This window comes from Pelodiscus sinensis, chromosome 22 (genome assembly GCF_049634645.1).
Source record: "Pelodiscus sinensis isolate JC-2024 chromosome 22, ASM4963464v1, whole genome shotgun sequence".
NCBI classification, from domain to species: Eukaryota; Metazoa; Chordata; order Testudines; family Trionychidae; genus Pelodiscus; species Pelodiscus sinensis.
In genome coordinates this window covers 10,240,275-10,267,340 of record NC_134732.1, presented here as the reverse complement: position 1 = coordinate 10,267,340, position 27,066 = coordinate 10,240,275, and the positions used below count along the sequence as shown (strand labels likewise).

The window sequence follows — 27,066 nt, the reverse complement described above, 5'->3', positions numbered from 1 at the left end:
TCTACAGATGGCCAAAACGACAGAGCAAGTACCAGTACTCATGCTGTGCTGCGAAAAACCAGTATTGTTTTCCTTACAAATCAGCCAATACGGAGACACAAAAACTTTACCTCAAGCAGAGTGTCTGAATTGAGGGTTGGTCTTTTCCTCATTTGGGCCGTTACTTTTTTTTTTCCTGAGGAAGCTTAATCAGGAGCAGCAACAGTCCATGAGTGACTCAAACCTAGTCACGGTGGAGGGGGCCTGCAGAACATATTTTTGCACCTCTAGAAGCTACAAGTTCACACTGAAAGTGGAGCTGGGGATATGCTGCACCCTTTGGCAGCACAGTGATGCCCTGTCAGAAGGAAATCAGGTGGCAAATCAGAAATTCCTCAAGAAGAGACTTGGTGATAGAGACCTATTCTGCATGTCTCCCTTCACAGAAATTCCCAAGGTTCCAGGCCTACCACTCAGTGACACTGCTTGACACATGGCACAGGTTCAGACGACTGGGGCCCACTGCTCTTTGACACCCATAACAGTAGCTCCTTTGATAGCTGAAGAATAGCCATTTTGTGACACGAGGCACTCTCACAATGAACCAGATATGCTAATTCTGCCGTACTTCTTTGCTACCCTAAGTAGAGTGATCATATTTCCCAAAGGAAAAAAGGGACACCCCCAGCTGCTAGTCTGAGAGCCTTGAGAGGCTGTTGCTCAGTCACTGGAACCCTGCTGGGCACCATGTCCTGGAAGCCTGCCTCCTGCCCCGTGCAGGGCTGGCATCTCCATTCCCCCCACCATGTTCCTCTAGACTGCACCTCCATTTTTTGAGCAAAGCCCAAGTTGGGATGGCCAGACTGGGCTCAAAAAAGGGACTGTCCCAGCCCAAATGAGATGTAGAGTCACCCAATCCTAACTCATTTCCCTAGGCCCCACAAGTCTAGAATGAAAATCAGACTACCAGAACCGAGTTGGGCAGAGCATGTAGGCCACACCCATGGAGTTAATGTCACTGGCAGACACATTTGCTCCTCAAGATGTTCCATACAGTTATAAGGCCAGTCTCTCCTGAGAGACAAACTGGTCTCTCAACTCTCCTCTTGCAATCCTTCTCTCTCCCTGAATCCTTTTCCACTCATTTGCCACTGTACTTATGGGAGTGGTTACTGAAATGGAAGGAGTTTCCTGCTAGCTCCAGCACGAAAGCCTCCTCAGAACCCAGCAGCTCAGGCAGCGAAGTCTGGACCCCCAGCAACACAGCCTGCCAGTACTTGCTTTGCCACAGTAGTGTTTGGAGTAGCTTAGTTTCTTCCCTGCAGTGTTCTGTCACCAGTATCCCTGGAATCCAGAAGAGCAATCTCCCTCACAGCAGTCCCCTGGTTAATCCTTCACTAAACATTTCATCATCAGCCAACCTGAGAAGGTGAAACTGCTCCTGCATTCAGGAACAGACCACCAAAGCGCTCTATTTCCCAGACTAAGGGCTTTCCCTAATTCACCCTGACAGGAAAGGCTACATGTAGCCAATTAGTTAAACCTTTGAAACTCCCTTTTACCAACAATGCCAGTTAAAGGCAAGCGAGGGAAATGCTGGAGGATCTTCAAAAAACTTGAATGTCAGGAGACAGCAATAAGCAGAGCCTTCCTTACAATGCACTAGGCAGGCTGCATAGTTTTCTTTGGGGGTTGTGAAGCAGCTAAACTTTCATTTAGTATACAGTACCAATCATATTACAGTAGCACCTAGACTCCACTGATAAACCCCATTGCGCTAGATGCTATACAAACAGTACAACCTCTGCAGAGCTTATAATTTAAATCAACATGAGGAAAACAGGAAGGTAACCTATATCTATTTTGCACATGGGGAACACGAGGCAGAGAGAATTATAGGTCCTGATACAACAAAGCACGTAAGAATGTATTTTACTTCAAGCATGTGACTTAGGAAGTATGTGGCAGAGCCAGGAATTCAAACCAGATCTCTGTGTCCCACTCCAGTGCATTAGCCACTAAGCTAAGTACTCCACTTAGAGAAGAGCAACTGGTTTCACACATACAGAATAGGAAGCGACTGTTTAGGAAGGAGTACCGCAGAAAGTGGATCACAAGCTAAATATAAGTCAAAAGAGTGACATTGTTGGGAGAAAAAAAGCAAACATTCTGGGATGGATGAATAGGAGTGTTGTGAGCAAGATACGAGATGTAATTCTTTCATTCTACTGGAGTACTGTGTCCGGTTCTGGGCACCACATTTCAGGAAAGATGTGGAGAAATTATAAAGGATCTAGAGAATAGCAAAATAAATGATTAAAGGTCTAGAAAAAAAATGACCTAGGAGAGAAGACTGAAATAATTGTGTTTGTTTAATTTGGAAAGGAGAAGACCGATAGGGGACGTGATAACAGCTTTCAAGTATCTAAAAGGGTGTTACAAGGAGGAGAGAGAAAATTGTTCTCCTTAACCTCTGATGATAGGACAAGAAGCAATGGGTTTAATTGCAGCAAGGAAGGTTCAGGTTGGACATTAGGAAAAACTTCCTACCTGTCAGGGTGGTTAAGCACTGGAATAAATTGCCTAAGGAGGTTGTGGAATCTCCATCACTGGAGATATTTAAGAGCAGGTTAGATAAACATCTATCTGGGATTATCTAGATGGTGTTTGGCCCTACTGTGAGTGCTGGGGGCTGGATTTGATCTCTTGAGGTCCCTTCCAGTTCTAGTATTCTATGTTTCTATGGTATGACTGTCCTTTACCCAAGAAAGGCTGAACATTCCATATTCCAGCACCTTTCAGATAGCTGTAAGGCTACTGTAGAGCACAGTAAGATGTTGTCTTCTATTGGCGAGGTACTCACCTGTGAGAGCCCAGGAGCAAAGAAGTTTAGACACCCCTATGTTGTAAATTACCAGAATTTGATTAAAAAAAAAAGTCACCTGTCCCTTTAAAGGTAACCATTTTGAAATCTGTTGTTCTCTGCAGCACACCTTTGACTGCCTCGTAACACACCGGAGTACCACGGAACACAGTTTAAGAAACATTGGTCTAGTATCAGCAAGAGACAGCAAGGAGTTCTGAAGCATGCAGTGTATCTAGTTCTTTGCTGGTTTTAGCTATGTATATTGTTCAATGCACTGCGCTTGTTGACACTGGCTGGCATAGCTGGGAGATACAGGTAAACCCTGCAAGCTTTCCCTCTGGACTTTTAAAGACTGCAGCTCTTTTGAGTTACGGCGAGGCAGCACACTGTGGCTCTGAGAGGAGATGGTCAGCTGGAGGTTTACAGACCATGAAGTAAAGTCATAGCTTAATTAATATTAAGCTTGCTGCGCAGATTCTCAATCTATATTTGGGCTGAGTTCCTAGATGGACTGTGATTAGCAGACGCTTGCTCTTAAATATGTTGCATAGTATCTGCTCTGATGATCTGTGAGCATGGGCATTGCCTCTCGGGTTTCTAGGATGTGGCAAAGATGACATGAAGAGCAATGAAAAATAAATAACCACTGGAGGCCCCTCTTGATTTAATGAATGCCTTGAGGGGCCAACAGCTTCCACAAACACCATGGGAAGGAGTATGTGTGTGGGGGGGAAAGAGTGGGGGGTCTGCACCCCGGAAGGGGTGGGGCCTTGGGCAGAATGGACGGAGGCCAGGCAGCCAGCCCTCAGTACTACCTAGACCAGTGTTTCTTAAACTATGTTCACTGGTGTTCCGTGAACAACTCGCAGGTGTGCTGTGACCTCTTCTTTGTTTTTGTTACTTCTTTGTTATTGTCTTTTTTTGACTGACAACAATTTTTTTTAAAAAACATTTTCATAAGTGTTCCGCATGAAAAAATATTATTGTTAAATGTTCTGTGGTCTCAAAAAGTTTAAGGAACACTGACCTAGACCATGGTGCGGTCTCCTCCCATCTCAGAGCTGCGCAGCTGTCTCTGCAGTAACAGTGGAAGTGGCCAGGAGCCCTGGGCCTCTTCGATTCGCCATGCCCCTTTGTCCCCCCTACACCCATCAGTGGGCCTGGTTTACATTGACATTTCCAGCATGGCTGACTTCCCTTTCTAAGCTTGACAAGTATCATTCTGTAAGCGCTAGTCCTTTCAGGTCACAGACTTAAAAACTCAGTTAGGAAAATGATGTGTTGAGCAATATAGATTTGGAGAAAGAGAAACTATCTTCCAGGGGCAGATTTAGGGTTGCAAGATGTCCTGTCTTGAACCGACAGTCCGGTATTTGAGATTTTATTACTATCATGAGTATCAGTACGTAGTTGCGTACCGCCTAGCTGGTAGACATGTTCCCATTGCATGAGTGTGTCTACCAGCCAGGCAATACGCAACTACGCAATAGAGAGGAGAGGGGCGGGGCTGGGGCGAGATGGAATCAACATGTGTTTATGCGTTTTTCTGAATTGGGGCCAGAAGGGATAGAAGAGAGAAAAATTGCATTGTGGAGGATCATATAACATCAATTTGCTGGCTAAAAGTAAGTGGGAGGGAACAATAGTCTACTCTCATACTAATAAGAGGAAAGTTATGATTTTTAAAGATTCTTTTTTTACAATCACTATTTTTATGTCAACAGCACAATAGCTATAACAGTGTAAATACAGATCTCAAAAAGTCTCCATTGTTCTTTACAATCCAAACCATATTTGCTACTTATGTTGTCTTCAAAAGTGCAATTACTTAAACAAGGTATTCAAACACAGATCAGCAAATCCACAAACATCTGGCAGAGAGTTGTATTAGTGTTTCCATTCTGAATTGAATTACATCTCTGATGTGAATTGTAATATGACGCATGATACAAAGGACTGTACCTGAAACTGCATTCAAGGGGATCATTTCCCAGTCCTCAAAAACTAAAAAGCACTAACAGCATGAATGGCAAGGAAAGTAAGCAAATATTAGACAGTTGAGAGCCAGAGGCAGGCAAAAAGAAAAAAAAATCAAGACAAGAGAGCTGTGAGAACTAGCAGCCCTTTAGTTAAGTCCTATAGGATGACAACTTCTTAGAATTCCATTGATTTAATCTCCATCACATTATTTAGGTATTGTCCATAAAAGGAATAACAAACTATATGCGACTGAAGAACTGTTTTGAAAGGAAGTCTCAGTGATGGGTGCGAGTTCTTAAGATAGCTGTAGAACATCAGCAGACACCGGCTTCACATGCAGCACCCTCATAATCTGACACTTAGATAATGCAGAAGTACTAATAGCAAGAAATTAACTCAACTTCTTCTCTTCTATACTCTGGTCTATAGTGACTTTCGGCAGGGCTCTGTTGGCATTGCTAGTCCTTGGTACTTTGACGTGGTCTGAAGTCTGGGTTTCCTGAGGTATGAGTGGAAAACAACTGGTCAGGAGACTGCTGGGTTGAACATCTGGAGAGGAAGTGTGGCCCAATGATGCCATGCAAAATTTCTATAGCATATGGCACATCATTCTGAAAAGGGCAAGACCTATTGCCTGTTAAGTGGATTCCTGTTGTATCATACCAGAGAGACTGATGTTCTCTTGCTTTCTCCTTATCTAGCTCCAGCATGGTGGCCTCTGGCACCACTGGGTTAGTTTAATCTTTGGTTAGTTTCATCCCCACTCTCATAGACTAATGGTTTACTCCCTTTTGGTCTTTCTGCCAAGTTAATAATTTATTTCTTTCCATAGAGCAAATCCAGCCCTTTTAAAACCTGAATCAACTACAATCTATCTCTTCCTCCACAGCAGGAAAAACCTCCACTATGGACATCTTAAACAATAAATAAACCATTAGCTACTCTAGTGTCACTTGTTTAAAATGGTGTTTTATCCTGTAAGATGCTAACAATCCCATTAATCAGCACTGACAGCATCAGAGCAGCAAAGAAGCTAAAAGCTGCTGGTTTACTCTCCCAGTGGCCTGATTCCTGTATCCAGCAAGAATGAAAGAATCATAAGGTGATCCCATGTGAGTCTGAGTTTTATGCAAGTAAGGAGCCAAGTATCACAGTTGCACACAGCTGGCTGCTGAAAGCACTGATTTGGCTCTATGGAATGGGGCTGGTTGTTCCAGCACTGGAAGCTAAGAAAAAGGCAGGCACTTGGACTACTTTTCTGCCCTTGCCTGGATCAGGGCACTGAAGATTTACACCAGTGGTCCCCAACCCGGTGCCCACAGGCGCCATGGCGCTCACCGGGGCATTTGTGCACGCCCGCCGACAACCTGGGCTGGCCCCACCCCCGGTGCGCGGTGCACGGGAGGCGCCGGTCCCAGGTGCGCTGCACACACCAGCGCCAGCTGCGGGGTGCTCAGGCGGCCTCAGCCCCGGGGCACATGCGGGTGCACGGCGCTCGAGCGGCGCCGGTGCCGGCCCCAGGCGCGCGGCACAAGGCACTTGGGCGGCCTGGGCGCAAGGCGCTTGGGCAGCCCCAGCCCTGGCCCTGGGGCACATGCTGGCGCCGGGTGCAAGGGCATCCCCGTCCCCTGGCGAGCCCCCGGATGCGCGGCCCCGCCCCCGGGCGCCCGGCGCATGAATGGCCCCACCCCCCAGGCGCCTGGTGCATGAGTGGCCCCACCCCCGGGCGCCCGGGAGCCTCTAAAGGTTGGGGACCACTGATTTACACCCTTGCAAGAGCATTTGATGTTCTCCAAGGAATATCTGTGGTGTCTGCACAGGCAGCAGGGTGGGGCTCACTCACACATCATTCATATCTACTGGAGGTAATTCCCAAGGTTCATTCAAAACTTTCTTTAGAATCCATGTCTTCAATTACTCATTAGTCATGCTCACGAATGCTCACGCATTCACTGACCAATTCATTAATTCACATTATATAACACAGAGACTCCACAGAGAACTATGCAGGAATTACAACACAAGGGCTTCCCCTGATGCAAGGGCAGGAGAAAAAGAAGCTGGTTTTCTCAACCAAAGAATGGAAATCAATTAATGCTCCTAACTGTGCTTTTAAAATTTGAAACAATTCAAGGTAAGATAACCTTGTGGTTATCAATCTCTCTATTCACGTCACCCCATTTCAGTCTACCATATCCCAGATATTTCCAGAACAGATTAGGTATCATATAGTGTCGTGTACGAGTGCTTGCCATCCTACATTCTACAAGTAGGAGTGGTTACAAAGAACAGCATAGGCAAGTGGGCTGTGGATTTAGGATTACTTTAGACTTAGACCCCAAAATATATGAAAAGAAACCATTAAAGATCATTGGATTGAAGACCTTACAGCGATGTGATGTATTATGTTGTAGAGGCCTCACCAAAAAACATATTCAATCACTCACCAGTAATGCTTTGGACTCATCAGCTGGAAAAGGAAACTCAATCTAAACCAGAATTGTCTATTATGTAACATGAGCAGGAAAAGCAAGTTCTGATTTCATAACTGGCATATGGAGCTTGCAAAAATATTTATACAGGTTGAACCTCTCTAGTCTGGCACTCTCTGGTCTGGCAACATCCATGGTCTGGCATGGTTTTAGTGAAGCAGATGGCCACTTATCATGGGTATGGCCAAGTTTTCCGCGGTACCATAAAGTTTGTTTACAGCCACAAGTATGTGCTGTTATTTAGCTCTAATTTACTCCCAAATGTCTTCTGAGAGTCCAGTAATCACTGGAAGTGTTGGTAATGTTGCTAGACAATATTGACCTTCCATGGTCTGGCAAATTCTCTGGTTTGGCACTGGTCAGGTCCCGAGGGTACCAGAATAGAGTTTCAACCTGTATTGAATAATATATCATAGAATCCTAGGGCTGGAAGCAACCTCAGGAGTCATCAAGTCCAGCCCCCTGCCCATGGCAGGACCAACCCCAACTAAATCATCCCAGCCAAGGCTTTGTCAAGACAGGACTTAAACATCTCTAGGGATGGAGATTCCATCTCCTCCCTAGGTAACCCATTCCAGTGCTTCACCACCCTCCTAGGGTGTGTCTAGACTACATGGCCCGTCAACGGAGCCATGTAGATGAGTTTACTTGGCAAAGGGAAATGAAGCGGCGATTTAAATGATCGCCGCTTCATTTACATCAAAATGGCCACCGCGCTGTGCCGATCAGCTGATTGTCGGCACAGCGCGGTTGTCTAGATGGGGATCTACCAGCCCCAGAACCCTTTGTCGTCAGATCTTTTATGCTTTTTGATCATGTAGTCTAGACACAACCCTAGTGAAATAGTTTTTCCTAATATCCAACCTAGAGCTCCCCCACTGTAGCTTGAGACCATTTCTCCTTGTTCTGCCATCCGTCACTACTGAGAACAGCCTCTCTCCATCCTCTTTGGAACCTCCCTTCAGGAAGTTGAAGGCTGCTATTAAATACCCATTAACTCTTCTCTTCTGCAGACTAAATAAGCCCAAATCCCTCAGCCTCTCCTTGTAGGTCATGTGCTCCAGCCCTCTAATAATTTTCGTTGCCTCCCACAGGACCCTCTCCAATGCCTCCACATCCTTTCTGTGGTGGTGGTGGTGGTGGTGGGGGGGGGGGGGGGGGCACAGAATTGGATGCAATACTCCAGGTGGGGCCTCACCAGTGCCGAATAAAGGGGAATAATCACTTCTTTAGATCTGGAGATGCTTCCTTTAATGCAACCTAATATATACTTCTGCTTCAAGAAGAGAAGCTATGTACAGAGGCGGCCTGTGGCTATAGGCAGACTCGGCTGCCGCCTAGGGCGCCGCCGCATGGGGTGCCCAATGATGACATCATGGGGGCACCCGGGGCGCCCGCTGATTACGTCAGTCCATTGACGGCTCTGCAGGTGGGGGCACCAATCACGCGCTCCACCTGGGGTGCCAGCTGCCGCAACCGGCCTTGGGCGGCTCCTGGCTATGTAATATCATAAACCACCCAATACCTAGGTGACAGCTCCCTAGAGCAAGAATAGGAGTTTATGTCTCCATTTGTAGTGTGGTAGCATGTAAAGGCCCTGATTAGAACTGGGACCCTGTTGAGCAAGCCCATGGTAAGTCATAGTTCCAGCCCCCAAGAGCATACACTCTAATTAGAGCACACGACTCCAAATGTGTCTTCCTCACCATCACTGTAGAACCTGGCTAACGTGTATAAATCAAGTGAGACAAAAGTGGACAGCATCTGGAAAGCGTGAGATGCACTGGACTTATTGATACTCTGCCTGAGTCTCTCTTATTTAGCCTTGCTGGTGCTCTGTACTTTAATAATATTTTGTGGCAATTAATTTCATACTAGAGTTAAGTGCCTGCAGACACGATAGCTCATTGAAACAATTTTTAATACTGTCCTTCAGTTAAATTACTACGCTGCCCCTCAGCTCTCCCCTTCTTCCCCACTCCATGAGAATGAAGGCAGTGTCTCTGGTCTTTTAGCTACAGGCTTTATCCCTTTCTGAAATCCTGATTCACTGGACTGTGCCCATCATCTTCTCCAGTGCAGACTGTTATCTCTGTGTAGATCTGGACTAGCAAAAAAATATGCTGAATATATTTTAGGTTCTTGGCTTTCTCAGAAATGCCATGCCAAGACAATGACCTCTAGGCTACCAGAGCGCTTTATATGTGTTACCTGCAGTCACCGTTTCTTTAGGAAACCTCTTTCACTGACATAACAGCAGCTTTCCTTCTCTATACTTAGTAGCTCACCATCCCACAACATCCCACAATCATGACTGCATCTCCAGCTCTTGGTTATCTTTATTCCAAGGAACCAACCCCATACATTTCTCTTTCACAGGTGACAGTGGAGAGTTGTCAGAACTATTACTAAGTTAGAAACTGCTTACCCGGCGGCCTTTTGCTCCCCTTGTACCTGGAGATCCACGAATGCCTACAGGGCCCTACAACAAGAAAAGGATTTTAGAGGAAACAAACTGGAGATGAATTAAAAACATACAAGAACCAAACAAGAAAAGAGGAGCTGCCAAGTAAGAAGATGACTGCAACATACAAGGAGCACATTTTATGATCTGTACATTTTATGGGCTCCTTCTTTTGATCATAACCACACATGAAAATTATACTGGGCTTTGTAAAGCCCTACCAGAGAAGTCCTTGCTCATCCCAAACAATGTACGAAAAACAAAAGCATTCAAAATCCTCAGGAGAGAGTAAAATTCTGTGGGATAATGAGGTTCAAGGAGCTAAATCTTGTCAGGGAAATGGGGGACATTTAACTAACTTTGTAAATTCTTACCAAGCCTGTGTATTAAAGCATGAGAAGAACAAGAAGTGGGGGATGGTGGGAATTTACAAGCCTGGATGGGTTGTAACTAAGGGCAGTTTTCTACCTGTTAATTACACCTCTACTACTTAATTCACCTGGTTAATTCACCAGTCCTACGGAGGCTCAGCTAGCTGCCTTAGCCTTTAGAAACTTTTGCTGCTGAGAACAGTGAAAATAAACAATTGACTAGTAAAAGCCCTGGGTTTGACTTAAAAAGTAAATTCTAAAGGATGGTTTGGAGGTGAAATGGGCTGCAGCAGTGATGTTCATAAGTATGGATTTAACATTAGGAGATAATTTGATTTTATTTCTTGGCCTTGCTGCGACTTCAATTTAAAACACAAACACAGAAATGCCTTTTTGGAGAAACCATTTCTTGCCTGATTAGAAGCAGCATGTTGCTCCAGAGTCCTTGGAGTAAGATTCGCTGCACTGGAGTTCTTGAGGCTGGGAGGTCTAAAACCTTCTCCAGCCTCCAAACCAGACTCTGCTGGAGGAGGTTTTAAACCTACCAGCCTCAAGAAGCTCCAGTGCAGCAAATCTTGGAGTCCAAGGACTCAGGAGACACATGCTGCTTCTAATCAGGCAAGATTGAGCAGCCCTTCTGCTGAGCCGTACCTTACTCTGCAGGTTGCCCCATTGGATTTCATGGTGCTGCTTGTGATGTCAGCTGCTACTCAAGTGTCACTAAGGGCAGCCCAGTCTAGACCCTTCATCAGTTGGCAGCTCTTGCTACAAGGCTATTGCAGACCCTGCCCACTTGTGACAGACAAAGGAGGGACAGAACTTCCAGCCTGCTCTCCAGAGAGCACAAGGAAGTACATGTGGGTAATGCAATGGCCTGGGCACCGTGGCTCAGAGGTGCACGGTTTGTTGGCTAAAGGGATAGGCAGTGCCCTCCCCATAGTGCAGACAAGTGTAGCTGCTGCTCAGTGGACCAGCAAGCCGCACGCTGTAGTGGGCTACCTTAAGCCATCAAGGTGTCTCACTCCAGGGGTAGGTCTAGACTACATGGCTCCGTCGACAGAGCCATGTAGTCTAGACATGCCCCAGAATGGCTGCTGAGCTGGCCACATGGCCTTCACTGCCCCTCCTGTTACCCTGGTGTGATTTACAGCAGGTCAACCCTTCTGATAACCCAGAGGAAGCTCTTTAATACCAGTCCTAGGGACACACGTCTATAGACTACTTCCGTGTCATTCTACTGCGGCAAGTCTTAAATGGCTGCAGACCAGGCCCCAGCTGTCTGCAGCCTGCAGGGAGAGCAACCAGCATGATCTGTGAACTGCCTTGGAGGGGGCAGAGCTGTCTTAAGTCTCCAGAAGATAAACCCTTGGCACTGATTGGAAGTTTTACCACAGAAATGTGACTCCCAGCACAAAACAATTAGCCAGCTAATGAAAATTCACGTACATGGTAGGAAATCTGTTCCCAAGCTCCCTTCCTCCCCCTACAACTGCCTCCCAGCCTCTTCCATTCAGCCCCATCTTCCAGCAGGGACAGCTCTGCCTTTGGCCCCACACGGGCATTGTTCAATTGCACAACACTGACCCTTGTGCCAATCCCTTGCTCCTCTCTCAGCTGTTGATTTACCACAGTCACATTTCCAGATAAAGGGCCCAACTGGGGCCAGCTGCTCTGTATATTGCATATGTGCAGATCCCAGCAAGAAGCTCCAAAGCAGCAGCAGGAAAGCTCCCTGTCTTGCCAAGGAAGTTTAAATCCTCCTTCAAACCTAAGTCGTGGCACTGCAGAGGAGGAGACTGCATCAATCTCTGATGGTCACTGTGTGAACCCTTGCAAGTTGTTACTGACAACAGGCTTAATGCAATGATCTCAGCTGCTAAACCCACACTGCTCTGCTGCCTTATTGGCCGAGCTGGTTTTCGGATACCTGTGAGTCTTGGGCACAGGCTAAACAAAAGCCAGATGAGTTCACCATGGTTAGAAAACAAGCAAAGACTGCGTACTTTGCCAAGCCTCCCATTTTTCCTGACCACATTTCCCATTAAGAGCTGAAGGCAGATGCTTGCTGGCAGGAGTCCAAATAAGCCATTTGGCACAATCTCTCTCAGCTCAGGGATGCTTCTGGGAGGTTTGGAAAACCTCCTTCCACATGTTTGCTGACTCACGGCCCAATGGAGCAAGGTGGAGAGCCTCTTACAGTGCTCTGCATGCTCTCGGCCCGCAGCTGGAGGTGCTCAGCACCAGACTCTTGGATTGTGTTTGCACGTACAAAGGCCCTGAAATCTGCTCTGTGGGGCTGTGGGACTCTTGCATGAGCTCAGAGCTCTCTTTTGTTTCATCTCCTCGCCATCATTAAGGGAAACAAGAAGACAGTCTAGAGAGATATTAGAAGCAAGAGGACGACCAAGGACAGGGTAGGCCCCTTGCTCAGTGAAGAGGGAGAAACAATAACAGGAAACTTGGAAATGGCAGAGGTGCTTAATGACTTCTTTGTTTTGGTTTTTACCAAGAAGTTCAATGGTGATGGGATGCTTAACATAGCGAAGGCTAGCAGAAATGGGGCAGGTTTAGAAGTTAAAATAAAAAAAGAACAAGTTAAAATTTACTTAGAAAAGTTAGATGTCTGCAAGTCACCAGGACCTGATGAAATGCATCCTAGAATACTCAAGGAACTGATAGAGGTGGTATCTGAGCCTTTCGCTATCATTTTTAAAAAGTCATGGAAGTCAGGAGAGATACCAAAGACTGGAAAAAGGGAAAATATAGTTCCCATCTATAAAAAGGGAAATAAGAACAGCCCAGGAAACTACAGACCAGTCAGTTTAACTTCTGTGCCAAGGAAGATAATAGAGCAAGTAATAAAGGAATTCATCTGCAAACCCCTGGAAGATAATAATGGGATAAGTAACAGCCATCATGGATTTGTAAAGATCAAATCACGTCAAACCAATCTGATAGCTTTCTTTGATAGGATATCAAGCCTTGTGGATAAGGGAGAAGTGGTGGACGTAGTATACCTAGATTTTAGTAAAGCATTTGATATGGTTGTGCATAACCTTCTTATCAATAAATGAGGCAAATACGACCTAGATGGGGCAACAATAAGATGGGTGCATAACTGACTGGATAACAGTTTTCAGAGAGTAGTTATAAACAGTTCACAATCACGCTGGAAGGGAATAACAAGTGGGGTTTCGCAGGAATCTGTTTTGGGTCTGGTTCTGTTCAATATCTTCATCAACGATTTAGATACTGGCATAGACAGTACGATTATTAAGATGCAGATGATACCAAAAGTGCTTTACAGGATAGGGTCATAATTCAAAATGATCTGGTTTGCAAAAGTGCTTTACAGGATAGGGTCGTTATTCAAAATGATCTGGACAAACTGGAGAAATGGTCTGAGATAAATAGGATGAAGTTTAATAAGGACAAATGCAAAGTACTCCACTTAGGAAGGAACAGTCAATTTCACACATACAGAATGGGAAGTGACTGTCTAGGAAGGAGTACTGCAGAAAGAGATCTAGAAGTTATAGTTGTGGACTACAAGCTAAATATGAGTGACAGTGTGATACTGCTGCAAAAAAAGCAAACATGATTCTGGGATGCACTAACAGGAGTGTTGTGATCAAGACACAAGAAGTCATTCTTCCGCTCTACTCTGTGCTGATTAGGCCTTATTTGGAGTACTGTGTTCAGCTCTGGGTACCACATTTCAAGAAAGATGTGGAAAAATTGGAGAAGGTCCAGAGAAGAGCAACAAAAATGATAAAAGGCCTAAAAAACATGACCTATGAGGGAAGACTGAAAGAATGGGGCATGTTTAGTTTAGAAAAGAGAAGACCGAGAGTAGCAGTTTTCAAGTATCTAAAAGGGTGTTAAAAGGAGGAGGGAGAAAAAGGATAGGACAAAAATCAATGGGCTTAAATTGCAGCAAAGGAGGTTTAGGTTGGACATTAGGAAAAACTTCCTGTCAAGGTGGTTAAACAGTGGAATAAACTGCCTAGGGCAGTTGTGGAATCACTATCACTGGAGATATTTAAGAGCAGGTTGAATAGGCATCTTTCAAGGATGATCTAGGTGGTGCTTGGCCCTGCCAGGAGGGCAGGGGACTGGACTTGAAGATCTCTGAAGGTCTCTTCCACTTCTAGTTTTCCATGATTCTATGCTCTCCTAAGCATTGGCCTATTTTAACATAGCTTTCCATGCTTCCTCCTCTGTATCGCCCATGCATCTTCTCTTCATGAGGGTCTTTCATTCACAAATTGTCATTTAAACCCATTGCCAGTATGACCCATGGCACCAAGTAGATAAGACACTGACTCTTTCCCAGTAGTTACATGACAAGGCTTTACTTACTGGTGGTCCAGGAGCTCCTGAGAAACCAACTCCTCCAGGCGTTCCAGGATGCCCCTAAAACACAAAGGAAGATGAGACACATGGCATAGATTCCTCAGAAATCTTCATCTATTTCCTCTTGCAGTGGAAGAGCAGGGAGTGATAGAAGTTAAGGCAGCTGTCACTTGCTAGCTCAAGGCCAGATTTCCAAGAGCTTAGCATCTGCAGCTGGAGCTGAATTTTCAAAAGAGCTCAGACTAGTGGGGACTGAAAAGGTCTGAACGTCTAGCCCTTAAAGTCTTGGCCCAAGGCACAAAGAGAGCTAGTGTCAGCAATGAGATTAGAACCCAGGCGTTTCTGGCTCTTAGACCACTAGCCTACACCTTTCCAGGATGTTGCAAACAAGCAGTACTTCAGCTATTGCAGTGTACTCATAATTAACAGTTGTCTTTGCTTCTTGAAACAGACTCCCTGTTTGTTGACCTGCAGAACATGCTGAAAAGCACCACTGTTCTCTCAGGCTGTCAAAGAGGGAATGAACCCAGGAGTAAACAGAGTGGCTGATGTGAATAATCCTGCTAGGGTGAATGGGTGGGAGTGCTTATAGCTTGATATCAGGCAGTCAAATGCTCACCCCATCTTCACACAGGCAAGAGAAATCTGGAGTGATCAGTGTTTAGCCAATAGACTGGCAGGAGCTGTAATTTCCAAATGGAACGGGAGATGGCAAAGGCCATTAGTCAGAGAGTGAGCTCGAGAATGCAGACTTACTCCTTACCATCGACCCCTTGACTCCCGGTGGGCCCGGTGTTCCGATTGTGCCTCGGTCGCCCTAAGAAAGACAAAGGCACACAAAGCACAGCCAGTAATTTTGTTAATGAGGATTGAGCAGGGGGAAGGGACACAATACTTCAACAAGAAACATCCACAAATTGTCTCAACTGCTCCTGCTGCTGTGAACTCATGTGAAATGGCAATAGCCTGTTAACAGTGCTGAGCTTGACAGCTGCTCCCTTCTGACATGGCAGCAGCAAGTGGACTGAACAGTGGCCCCTGGTCTGCCATCTGAAATGACTGTTCAATGCTGAGAGGCCATGAGGTGACAGCTGCTGATTTGCCACAACAAATTTACGGTAAGAAATTCATCATTGTCCAGTGGCCACCTATGTATGTAGTATTTCAAAGCACCATACAGCACTTTCATCAGTTCTCAGCACCTCCGAGAGGTGGGTTTTCATTGTCTCCATTGAAAAGATAGGGAAGTTGAGGTACAGGAAATGAAAATGGCTCACTCAAGGTTACATAATAGTTGATGGCAGAGCAGGGAACAAAACCCAGAAGGATAGCTCCATACGTCCCTTCAGGAGGTACCCCTGCTACCCCTTCAGGAGTCTCACCCTGGCTACATGTTGCTTGTTTGGAGCAATGTGGGCCTGAAAACTGTCATGCTTGGGGGGAGAGGGAAGATTCTCAATAGGGGTCACTATTAACACTGAGAGCATGTTTGGAAATTAAGTCCAAGATTTTGAAAAGTGGATTGCAAGGGCTTTGGGACAGAGTCCATCCCTCTGCCCACTGCTTGTACAGCACTTAACACCAGGGGTTTCTGGTCCATTCCTGGGGCTCCTATGAACAACCAGAGTACAAAAGAGTAATTTTGGGTGCCTAAACCTTTAGCCCCTTAAACTGGTCTTACTGTCAGTAGGGCTGAACATCTGCCCTTTAAAATCCACTTTTTAAAAGTTGTATAAAGACAGGCACCAAAAATTGAGGCATCCAAAAGTTACCAATCACTTATGAAATTCTTAGCCTTTATTCATGTTACCACTAGGACTGCCAAGCGATTAAAACATTTAATTGTGATTAATCATGGTATTAAACTATGTAATACCATTTATTTTAATATTTTTGCAGATTTTTCCACATTTTCAAATATATTGATTTAAATTAAAAAACAGAATGCAAAATGTAGAGTATATTAATTTGGATTACAAATATTTGCACTGTAAAAATATAAGAAATAGTATTTTTCAATTCACCTAGTACACGTACTGGAGTTCAGTGTCTATCATAAAAGCTGTACTGACAAAATGTAGAATTATGTATAAAAATAACTTCATTCAAAAATAAAACAATGTAAAACTTTAGAGCCTAAAGTCCATTCAGTCCTACATCATGTTCAGCCAATTGCTCGAATAAACACGTTTGGTTACAGTTTGCAGGAGATAATGCTGCCTGTTATTGTTTACAGTGTTACCTAAAAGTGAGAACAGACATTTGCACAGAACTGTTATAGCTGGCGTCACAAGATATTTATGTGCCAGATGTGGTCAAAATTCATCTGTCCCTTCATGCTTCAACCATCATTCCAGAGGACATGCATCCATTCGGATAGAATAATAGAATCATAGGGCTGGGAGAGACTTCTTTGAATCCAACCCCCTGCTAAAAGCAGGACCAAACCCAACTAAATCATACCAGACAGGGCTTTGTCAAGCCGAGACTTAAAAATCTCTAGGGATGGAGACTCCACCTCCCCAGATAACCCAGTCCAATGCTTCACCACCCTCCTAGCAAAAGAGTTTTTCCTAATATCCAACATAGACTTCCTCCACTGTAACGTGAGACCATTGCTCCTTGTTCTGTCATCTGTTACCACTGAGAACAACCTCTCTGCAACCTCTTTGGAATCCTCCTTCTGGTAGCTGAAGGCTGCCTTACTTTTCTCTTCTGTACACTAAATAGACCCTAATCTCTCAGCCTCTCCTCATAAATCATGTGCTCCAGCCCCCTTATCATTTCGTTGTTGCCCTCCACTGGACTTTCTCTAATGCGTCCACATCCTTTCTGTAATGGGGCCCCAGAACTAGATGTGATACTCCAGATGTGGCCTCACCAGAGCCGAATAAAGGTGAATAATCACTTCCCAAGATCTGCTGGCAATGCTCCTACTAATGCATCCCAATGTGCTGTTAGTCTTCTTGGCTTCAAGGGCACCCTGTTGATTTATATTCAGCTTCTCATCCACTGTAATCCCCAGGTCCTTTTCTTTTGATATTGGTATTCTGATGAAGGTATTGATCCAAAGCAGAGAAGTCTGATGCATGTTCATTTTCATCATCTGAGTCACACGCCACCAGTAGAAGGTTGGTTTTCTTTTTTGGTGGTTTGGGTTCTGAAATGTCTGCATCTGAGTGTTTCATCTACATTTTCTGAAAGTAGGCTCCACACCTTGTCCCTTTCAGATTCTGGATGGTGCTTCAGATTCTTACACCTTAGGTAGAGTGCGGTAGCTATCTTTAGAACTCTCACATTGGTACCTACTTTGTGTTCTGTCACGTCTGCTGTGAAAATGTTCTTGAAACAAACATGTGCTGAGTCATCATCCGAGACTGCTATAACATGAAATACATGGTGAAACTTTGAGAAAACAGAACAGGAGGCATACAATTCTCCCTCGGGATGTTCAACCACAAATTTAATTAGATTTATTTTTTAATGAGCATCATCAACATGGAAGCATGTCCTCCAGAATGGTGGTCAAAGCATGACGGTACATGCAAATGTTTAGCATATCTGGCACAGAAACACCTTGCAACGCTGCTACGAAAGTGCCATGCCTGTTCCCACTTTCAGAAAATACTACAAATAAGAAGCAACATTGTCTCCTGTAAATATAAACAAACTTATTTGTCTTACCGATTGGCTAAACAAGTAGTAGGACTGTAAGCTCTAAAGTTTTACTTAGTTTTGGTTTTGAGTTCAGTTATGTAACAGAAACAAACCTACATTTGTAAGCTATGTTTTCACAACAAAGAGATTACCCTACAGTACATGTCATGTACATCCCTTTGCCGATATAAATGTCTATCAGCGGAGGCAGATATCTGTGAAGAGATATCGGTATCTGCTGTTCAGCAGGGAACCCGGGACCACAGCAGCCAAATGACTGTGGTTATACCTCCCTGTGACGGGGCACCAAGACCGCGCACTGAAAGCCAGGGGCTCTGCGCCCTGGCAGAGAAGCCACGGAGCAGATACCGGCCGTGCGCCGGCTGCTCCCAAGCCGCGGTTCAGCAGGGTAGAGCCGCAGCTCAGCTGAGCGGGGATGCCGTGGCTCAGCTGAGCGGAGGCGCAGCTTGGCAGGGCAGCGCCGCGGCTCAGCTGAGTGAAAGCGCGGCTCAGCTGGGCGAGCGCAGTGGCGCCGCCGGAGAGGTGCTGAGGCCAACCTGGACAGGCCGAGAGGCCAATCAGCAGGGCAGACAATGCAGGGGCGGGACGGACTCCGGCGTACCAGCACGGCGGGAGCTTTAAAAACCGCTGGACAACACAGGAAAGGGGGAGCGGTTGGATAGAGAGACTGGACTGGCCAGGAGGGACAGCGCCCTACTCCGAGCCATTGCCCTGCCGAGATTCGATGCCGCTGTGGTAAGGACCACCGAAGGGGGAAAAGGAAGTAGCCCAGGGCAGGGCGGTGAGGAAGCCTGTGGGCTGATGCGTTTAGGGGCACACCCCCGTCAGCCGGACCCAGACTGGCAGGCAGTCTGAGTCCTTAGGGCCCTGGGCTGGGGCCTGTGAGTGAGGGCGGGCCCGGGCCCCCCTTTTCCCCCCTTCTGCGTGGGGCGAGAACATGTCCGACGTCGAGTACCCATTGGTGCGGGGCTAGAGAACCTCGCATATAGAAGACCTGATGTCCCAGGATGGGCACGACGTGAACAGGTCAGGTTGTGATGGATTCACAACTCCCCCAACCCCCTTCCTCTAGGACAGGAAAGGGGGCAAAGCCGTCACACTCCCACAGTATTGTCCCCAGCAGAGCAGTATAACCCCACAGAGAAGACACGGCTGGGGGCGAGGCAGGGGACATACAGCCACATGAATGGGAAGAACTTTGGTTCAGGGTACTGGCTCCTGGCAGTGGTGGCACCATCCCATTCTTCTTGTTTGGTTGCTGTGGTTCTCAGGAGGACAGCCCTGGGGACCAGTGGATAGCAGTTCCTATGCATATCCACATCTGCAGATAGAAATTTGTGTCTGCACAGAGCTCTGCTTTCATGAGTTGAACTGAAAAATATTATTTATTTTGTTTATCATATTTATACCTCAAATATGTGTAATAATAATAATAATATGCGCACTTCATATTCTGTGTTGTAGTAGAAATCAATATATTTGAAAATGTGGAAAAACATCAAAATATTTAATAAATTTCAATTGGTATTTTATTGTTTAACAGTGTGATTAATCATGATTCATTTTTAAAATTACCATTAATGTTTTGAATTAAACACATGAGTCACTGCGATTAGTTGAAAGCCTCCTTTACCACAAAGAGTAAGTCTATGGGATCCGAGTTACGAACACTTCGAGTTACGGACCAAGTATTGGTCCGTAACTTGTTCGTAACTCAGAGAGCGGCTGTATAACAAGCCCAAGCCATTGTAAATATTCCATTTAGAGCTATTCTGTAGTTTTATAACTCTCTGCCTGAACTTGTACTTATTAATTTCAACTCCCAGAAAATTGATATAGAACATGTCTTACTTGGTCATGTACCAATTTTTCTACTTCGCGTTATTTCATAGATGTGTATGTACTATATCTGTATGGCTTTTAAGATGGAGATGGAAAGAAAGAGGTGAGGATTATATTTCTATTGAGTCTTTTAGAATACAAATGTGAAGGAAAATTCCAGAGATTATCAATAGTCAGGGCCGGACTAAGGGGTGGGCGAGCTGGGCAGCTGCCCGGGGCGCCAACCGATGAGGGGCTCCTGATGGAAGCTGTAAGAGGCGCGTGGCGTCCCTTATAGCTGCCATTAGGCGCTACGCACCCGGCTCCCGCAGTGCCGGTCCCTCCCATCTCCATGGCACCGGCCAGCAGCACCCTTCCCCCCACGGACGTGGGGCCCTGCACAGCCAGGCGTGGCCTGCCCCGGGCTGCGTGCCAGCAGTGGGGCCAGGCCAGGCTGAGCAGCGCATGTGCCGTGTGTCCTGGGGGCAGGCCCGTCCTCCCTAGGAGAGCGGGCCTGCGCATGCACTGCGCACCTGGGTTCGGGGGGCTAAAATGGCTCGGACCGGGCCTGTTAATAGTCTATACATATAATTAAACATTTAACTAGGAATTTTCAAATAATTTTCAATATCAAAACAAAGATTCTATCACTATAGCAGTTTCTCATCATGCTGTTTAATTTTTTTCTAAATTAAGGAATTTGGTGTTCCTACATGCAACTGGATTTTGCTATTGTTGTCCTGCTATGGCATTATCCACTTTACTTCTTAAAGTTTGGTTCTGTCTGGAAAATGACAGTTTGAAAAGGGCACTAAGCAAATTCAACAAGTTTTCTCTGTGTACCCTACATCAAATCAATATTTATATTAGTATTTATTAATACTGCTGGGCTGACTTTTGGGGGAAAGTGAGCTGGGTTCTGTTCCTGGTTGCTTCTCAATGCAATGGAAGATGAGGTACCAATTGTTGGGCCAAATTCTGCCCTCATTTAGACAATCAATTTTGTTTGTGCCAGCAAAAGAAGAGCCTGACATTCAGTGGGAAATAGGTCAATGGAGGGATGATAGGAGTTACTATAGAGAACTTTCTGGGTGTCTGGCTGATGAGTCTTGCCCACATGCTCAGGGTTCAGCTGATCGCCATATTTGGGGTCGGGAAGGAATTTTCCTCCAGGGTAGATTGGCAGAGGCCCTGGAGGTTTTTCGCCTTCCTCTGTAGCATGGGGTACAGATCACAGCTGGAGGATTCTCTGCATCTTGGGGTCTTCAAAGTATTTGAAGGCTTCAATATCTGAGATATAGGTGAGAGGATTATTCTAGGAGGGGTAGGTGAGATTTTGTGGCCTGCACTGTGCAGGGGGTCAGACTAGATGATCATAATGGTCCCTTCTGACCTTAAAGTCTATGAGTCAATGAGATGTCTCATATCTGTTCAATATATCCTTATCTCTTCCATATCATGACGCTGCCCTCTGGAGATACAGAAAGCCAAGAGTCTAACTGGTGAGTTATAACCCGTTATCTCTACTGTGTTATTGTACTTCTGCCTGAATCTATGGTGAAGTGATGTTTAATCTACAGTTCTAATAATAGGTTTATGACTACTCCTGCCTAGATGGATTGGAAACATGTGCAGTGACTGTATGGTTCTCACGTGGTAATATTCTGTGAATTGAGGTATATGCACATATACCTAGTGTGGTGTGGGAGATGAAAAGAAGTAACAAACATATTGCCAAAGAGATTACACCCAGAATTTGACCTTCCTTCTAACAGTTTAACTGTCCTGGGGAAACATCTCCTGGATTCTAAATATCTATTAAAAACAAATCCAAAGAAGCTGTTGTCACTAGCTAGACCTTGTGAATCAATTAATAATGGCAAGCTCTCTCTTTTAATGTATGGATTTTATTAAAGACCTGTTAGCTTACATTGTTCCCCGTGACAGTAGTTTAATTCCATTTGCTTCAACATTAAGTCTTGCATCTTTTTGGATGGAGATTGCTGACACAGCTATGTCAAATGAAAGCATGTTTCCCACTTCATTTAGTGCACAGTGATGCAGTAAGTTCTAAGATGCAATGCCAGCTGGAATTATAGCTGAGAGTTTGATGTGATGATAGACATTTTTGTTATCTGTAAATTTGTCTTGTGGGAGACGAAAAGGTCTGGTACAAATTTCAGCTGCAATGAGGATTCCCTAGAGCAGATTTTCATAAGACAACCCAAGTTTGTCCTAACATTGATGTGATATCATCATATTACAAATGCTGAATTCCATCATGAAGGCTGTTTTTCTAATTAAGACATCCAATAAACTCAGTAGACCTGGGTTCAGTTTCTGGCTCTTTCACAGACTTTCTGAGTAACCTTAAGCAAATCATTTAATTTGTGCCTTAATTCCCTTTATATTAAATGAATTTAACAACACATAATTTCTTCCCCCCTTTGTCTGCCATGCGCATTTCAACTGTAAACACTTGTTAGGGTTGAACTGTGTCATACACTAGATGTATACGTAGTCTCTAGGTTTTAGTGTACAGGCAGTCCCCGGGTTACGTGGGTCCGACTTAAGTTGGAACCCTAGTTATGAACCGGGGGGAGGGGGGGGAGCCCGCTAGTGCGGGGTGCCTCCCCCACTGTTGCCGCCTCTGGCGGCGCAGGGGGCGCTTCTCCTCAGCAGACCAGGGAGACGCGGAGCCCGCATCCTCCGCGTCGAGAAAACCTGCTCCGCGTCTCCGCGCCCCCCCCCAAAGAAGACCAGGCTTTTCTCACCGACGCCTAGGGTAGAGCAGCTGGGGGGCTGCCGGGTTGGTCCCACAGCGCCGAGGTGCGGCGCTACTGGACCAACCCAGCAGCACCCCAGCTGCTCTGCCTCAGGTGTCCCCAAGTCAGCCGCTGCTGAAACTGATCAGCGGCTGACTTCAGGAAGCCCGAGGCAGAGCTGCTCTGCCCCGGCCTTCCTGGAATCAGCTGCTGATCAGTTTTAGCAGCGGCTGACTTGGGGACACCTGGGGTAGAGCAGCTGGGGTGCTGCCGGGTTGGTCCCTGCAGCGCCGAGGTGTGGCGCTGCGGGGACCTACCCGGCAGCGCCCCAGCTGCTCTGTCCCAGGCGTCCAGATTCAGCTGCTGTTGAAACTGATCAGCGGCTGATTCCAGGAAGCCTGGGGCAGAGCAGCTCTGCCTCGGGCTTCCTGTAGTCAGCCGCTGGTCAGTTTCAGCAGCATCTGACTTGGGGACGCCTAGGGCAGAGCAGCTGGAGTGCTGCCGGGTTGGTCCAGTAGCGCTGAGGAGCGGCGCTGCGGGACCAACCCAGCAGCACTGCCCCAGGCGTGTCCAATTCAGCCGCTGCTGGTCAGTTTCAACAGCGGCTGAATCTGGATGCCAGTTCCGACTTACATACAAATTCAACTTAAGAACAAACTTACAGTCCCTATCTTGTACGTAACCCGGGGACTGCCTGTAATTCAAGCAATAAAGTTTGTTTCAAGACAACACAACATAAACAGCATGACTTTGTCCTAGGGGACAAAAGCCTGAAGTTCAATTGTAAAAGGGGAGAAGGTGTAGAATAACATACCATTTTATATTGGTATTTACCTTTGGGCTAGATTGTTAACATAGGGGCTGTGTCTAGACTGCACCCCTTATGCAGATTAGACAGATTGCTCTTAAAATCAGGAATAAGGGATCTTTCGGAAAAGGCTTTATTTTCCGAAAGATCCCCGTCTAGACTGGCACTATTTAAATCCCCGCTTCATTTGCAATCGCACTGTGTCTAATCTGCATCTCTTTTCCGCAAAAGGGGTGCAGTCTAGACACAGCCAGGGTGTTAGCACTACAGCCTGCTGTGCAGTAACACTGTTTTGCTGACAAGGAAGGGAACTTAAACCTCAGTCTGTTGTTTACTCAGGCTATGTGTAGACTGCAGACCTTTATCAGAAAAAGATATGCAAATTGCAAAATTCAATTTGTGTATCTTTTTCCACTTTTTTCTTCAGAAGAGGCTTTTCTGAAATTTGGCCCATCTACATAGAGCCAAATTTTGGAAAAACCTCCTCTTTCAGAACATCCTTTATTCCTCTCACCGAGAGAAATACAGGGATGCCGAAAGAACGCGCCCGCTTTTTCGAAACTTTTCCAAAAAAACAGATGCATTCCCTGGACATCGCAGAGCATTTCCGGGATACCTCTGGTGTCTGCTTAGTCTACAGCTACAATAAAAAGTGTCTTTCCTTTGCAGCTGAAATTCACTATTAAATCCTGAAAACGTTGCTCAAGCCCTGATCCTGCAGCAACTCTGCATGGGCACAGCGATATGCATGCAGGGATCAGTTTGAAAACTGAACTACCATTTGCTTCTGCTTATCAGTAATGCTGGTGCACAAATGGGGTGAGCTATCAAAGGCAGGTACAGTAATTCCTCACTTAACGTGTGCCCGCTTAACATGTTTTTGTGATAGCACCATTTTTTTTTTAGGGAACATTTTTCAAACAACACGACCCCGTCCCCTGCAATAACACGATTTCCCCTAGGGCCAGCCGGTGGCCGGCAGCTGCGCGAGGCTTCCCCTGCCTTCCTGCAAAGCAGCAGAGGTTTGCTGCTCGCAGCGCCATTCCACGGTTACCACCTCTGGCCGGACGCAAGGCATCTGGCCAGAGGGGGTCACCAGGGAACTGTGCAGTGAGCGGCAAACCTTCGCTGCTTTCTAAGGAGGCAGAGGAAGCACCGCGCAGCTGCCGGTGACTGGCCAGCTGGGGAAACCCAGCCGCCAGCTGCAAGTCCCTTCCCCTGTCCTCCCCTTCTCTTCCCCAGAGCCAAACACCTCCCTTCCCTGCTATAACCCAGTCCCCTTTCTCCCCCAACCTTATGTCCTGGTCCCAGCTGCTAACAAGTGCAGGCTGGAGCTGCGAGCGCACGTGCGCTTGAAATGCAACCCCCACCTTTCCATTATTTTCAATGGGAAAATTGACCCTGCATAATACGTTTTCACTTAGCACGATCATTTTCTGAAGTGTATCTATCGTGTTAAATGAGGAATTACTGTATAGCTCATCCTCTCTTTGAATCACAGGCTGGGGAGAAGAGGCAACATTTGCCAGAGGGAAAAGGACAAAAGTCAGCTGGGCATGCTGTTTATGGGCTTCTCGCAAGACTATGAATGAATGAGGTGTAACACCCCTCCTGTCCCTGCAAGAATTCCTATGTTCAAAAAATGTGTGACAGTGTTTCTTTAAAAGAAGAATGAGTGGCAATCCCTAATGTGAAGCAGAACACAACATTCTGACTGGCACATGGCTAACTCATCACATCTTGGAATTCCAACAATCTTAATGGCATTTGGAGTAAAGAAACTATTACATTAAATAATTTCACATACTCCTTTCACTCTCCTCCCCCAAAATAACCACAGATTTGTTTGCAAACCATTCCTACCTTCTCTCCTGCTATTCCAGGCTCCCCAACTGGACCGATGAAACCCATCAGACCCTGCGGAGAACAGAAGAGTGCAATTAATTTTCTGCTTTATTTCCACAGAGAGTAAACAATTTATTTGATTTGCCATGCTCACAGAAATAGCCAAGAGTTCTCTGTATACTGTTCAGTAGTTCTTATTGGCTACTAGCAAGCATAGCGGTGCTCCCAGATATGGGAGTTCCATATTCAACCAGATGGTTCTGCTTTATGAGACAGTTGGAACTTTAATGTTAGCATCTACGAAAGCTACAAAATACAATCCCAGGAACAAATTACTGACTCAGCCAACAGCATTCAAGAGAGAGGCCTAGTGTATGGAGGGTTTTGTGTTGCTAACATTTCCCGACTTCACCTTTGTCAGTGCAATTCTGCCTGGCGTATCAGAGGGGGAAGAGCCAGGAAAGACAAGACTCTGGTGACCACTGACATTTAACCATCATGTTATGTAGACCTGGCTGCTTGGAGCCCTGATTGACTAATGCTGCCATTCTAGGGGCAGCATGGCTGGGATACGTAAAGAGGATTAAGGCTAGAGAAGATGCAATTGGAGGGGTTAAAAGAACAGTAGATTTGTCACAGTAATCAGAAGACTTCTTGAAAAACAAACCCTGACACAAGATCTTTGAGACTGAACATCATTTGGGATGATAAAGAAACAAATAGAACTGCTTTTAATTATGAGGGAGAAAATGGCTACAGCACAAAGTATTAATAGAAAATTATTTAGAAGCTGTTCACATTTTCTGAGTAAAATAGACCCTCCCATCTCAATAAAAGATTTCTAGCTTTAGAAACACAAAGAACATTTCCTAGTGGCTTTTCTTTAAAATGGAACACTCCATTTTCCCTCTTACTGAAGGGCTGTCAAAGCAGCTAACCACTTTGTCCCTTATTCTGGCAAGGTTTTTATAGTGTCTTTTTTCAGACCTCATAACTGAAGGGATTAATCTCATGTTGAACCACTTCACAAACTGCCAATATCTGGCATCTATGGGGTGAATACAAGCTACTTTCCAGCGTGTATGGTTACAGACAGAGTCTGAGCAAGTCAGATCATTCTGAGCTCATTTGACAGATCCCCAATGATTTGTGACATGGACTCTTCAAGTTTGGAGGTTTAGGGATGCCTCTATAGAGTTTAGCCTGTTTTGTGATTGAGACTCGTTGATCTCTCATCCTCATGCCCACCTCTGGTGGTCCACAGATTTGAAACATTTGGAAGAGGAAACCGTAGAGCACTGGGAGAGAATTTTTAAAATGGGGATTTTCTAAGCCAATACAGGGAGGAAGACCAAAACACAAACTGGTCCATTCCAGAAATTCTGCACTTTGAGATGTGGCTCCCAAAGGCAGTAGCAGGCAGTCCCAACACAGCTCAGCAAGAGCTTTCTTTAGTCCTTTGCCTTCAACCCATTCCACCATAGGACTTTTTAGATGTACTGGTATTCAGAGATGGGCTCACACTGCGAAACTGTGATTTGTAACAGGGCACAAACCCTGTTAGGGTATGTCTACACTACCACCCTATTTCGAACTAGGGTGGTAATGTAGGCAATCGGAGTTGCAAATGAAGCCCGGGAT

The 27,066-nt window shown here is 45.7% G+C and overlaps 1 protein-coding gene across 3 annotated transcripts in view; it reads right to left on the bottom strand.

Annotated features, from left to right (window-relative positions):
• Nucleotides 1-27,066, bottom strand: part of COL27A1 (collagen type XXVII alpha 1 chain) — a 305,308-nt gene that overhangs the window by 105,431 nt on the left and 172,811 nt on the right. For all 3 annotated transcript variants that reach the window (XM_014580186.3, XM_014580187.3, XM_014580190.3), the window contains 4 exons: nt 25,444-25,497; nt 15,272-15,325; nt 14,515-14,568; nt 9,746-9,799 (listed from right to left, as the gene is read on the bottom strand). In XM_014580186.3, the coding sequence (XP_014435672.2) occupies nt 9,746-9,799; nt 14,515-14,568; nt 15,272-15,325; nt 25,444-25,497 (216 nt within the window). The remainder of the gene's footprint in view (nt 1-9,745; nt 9,800-14,514; nt 14,569-15,271; nt 15,326-25,443; nt 25,498-27,066) is intronic.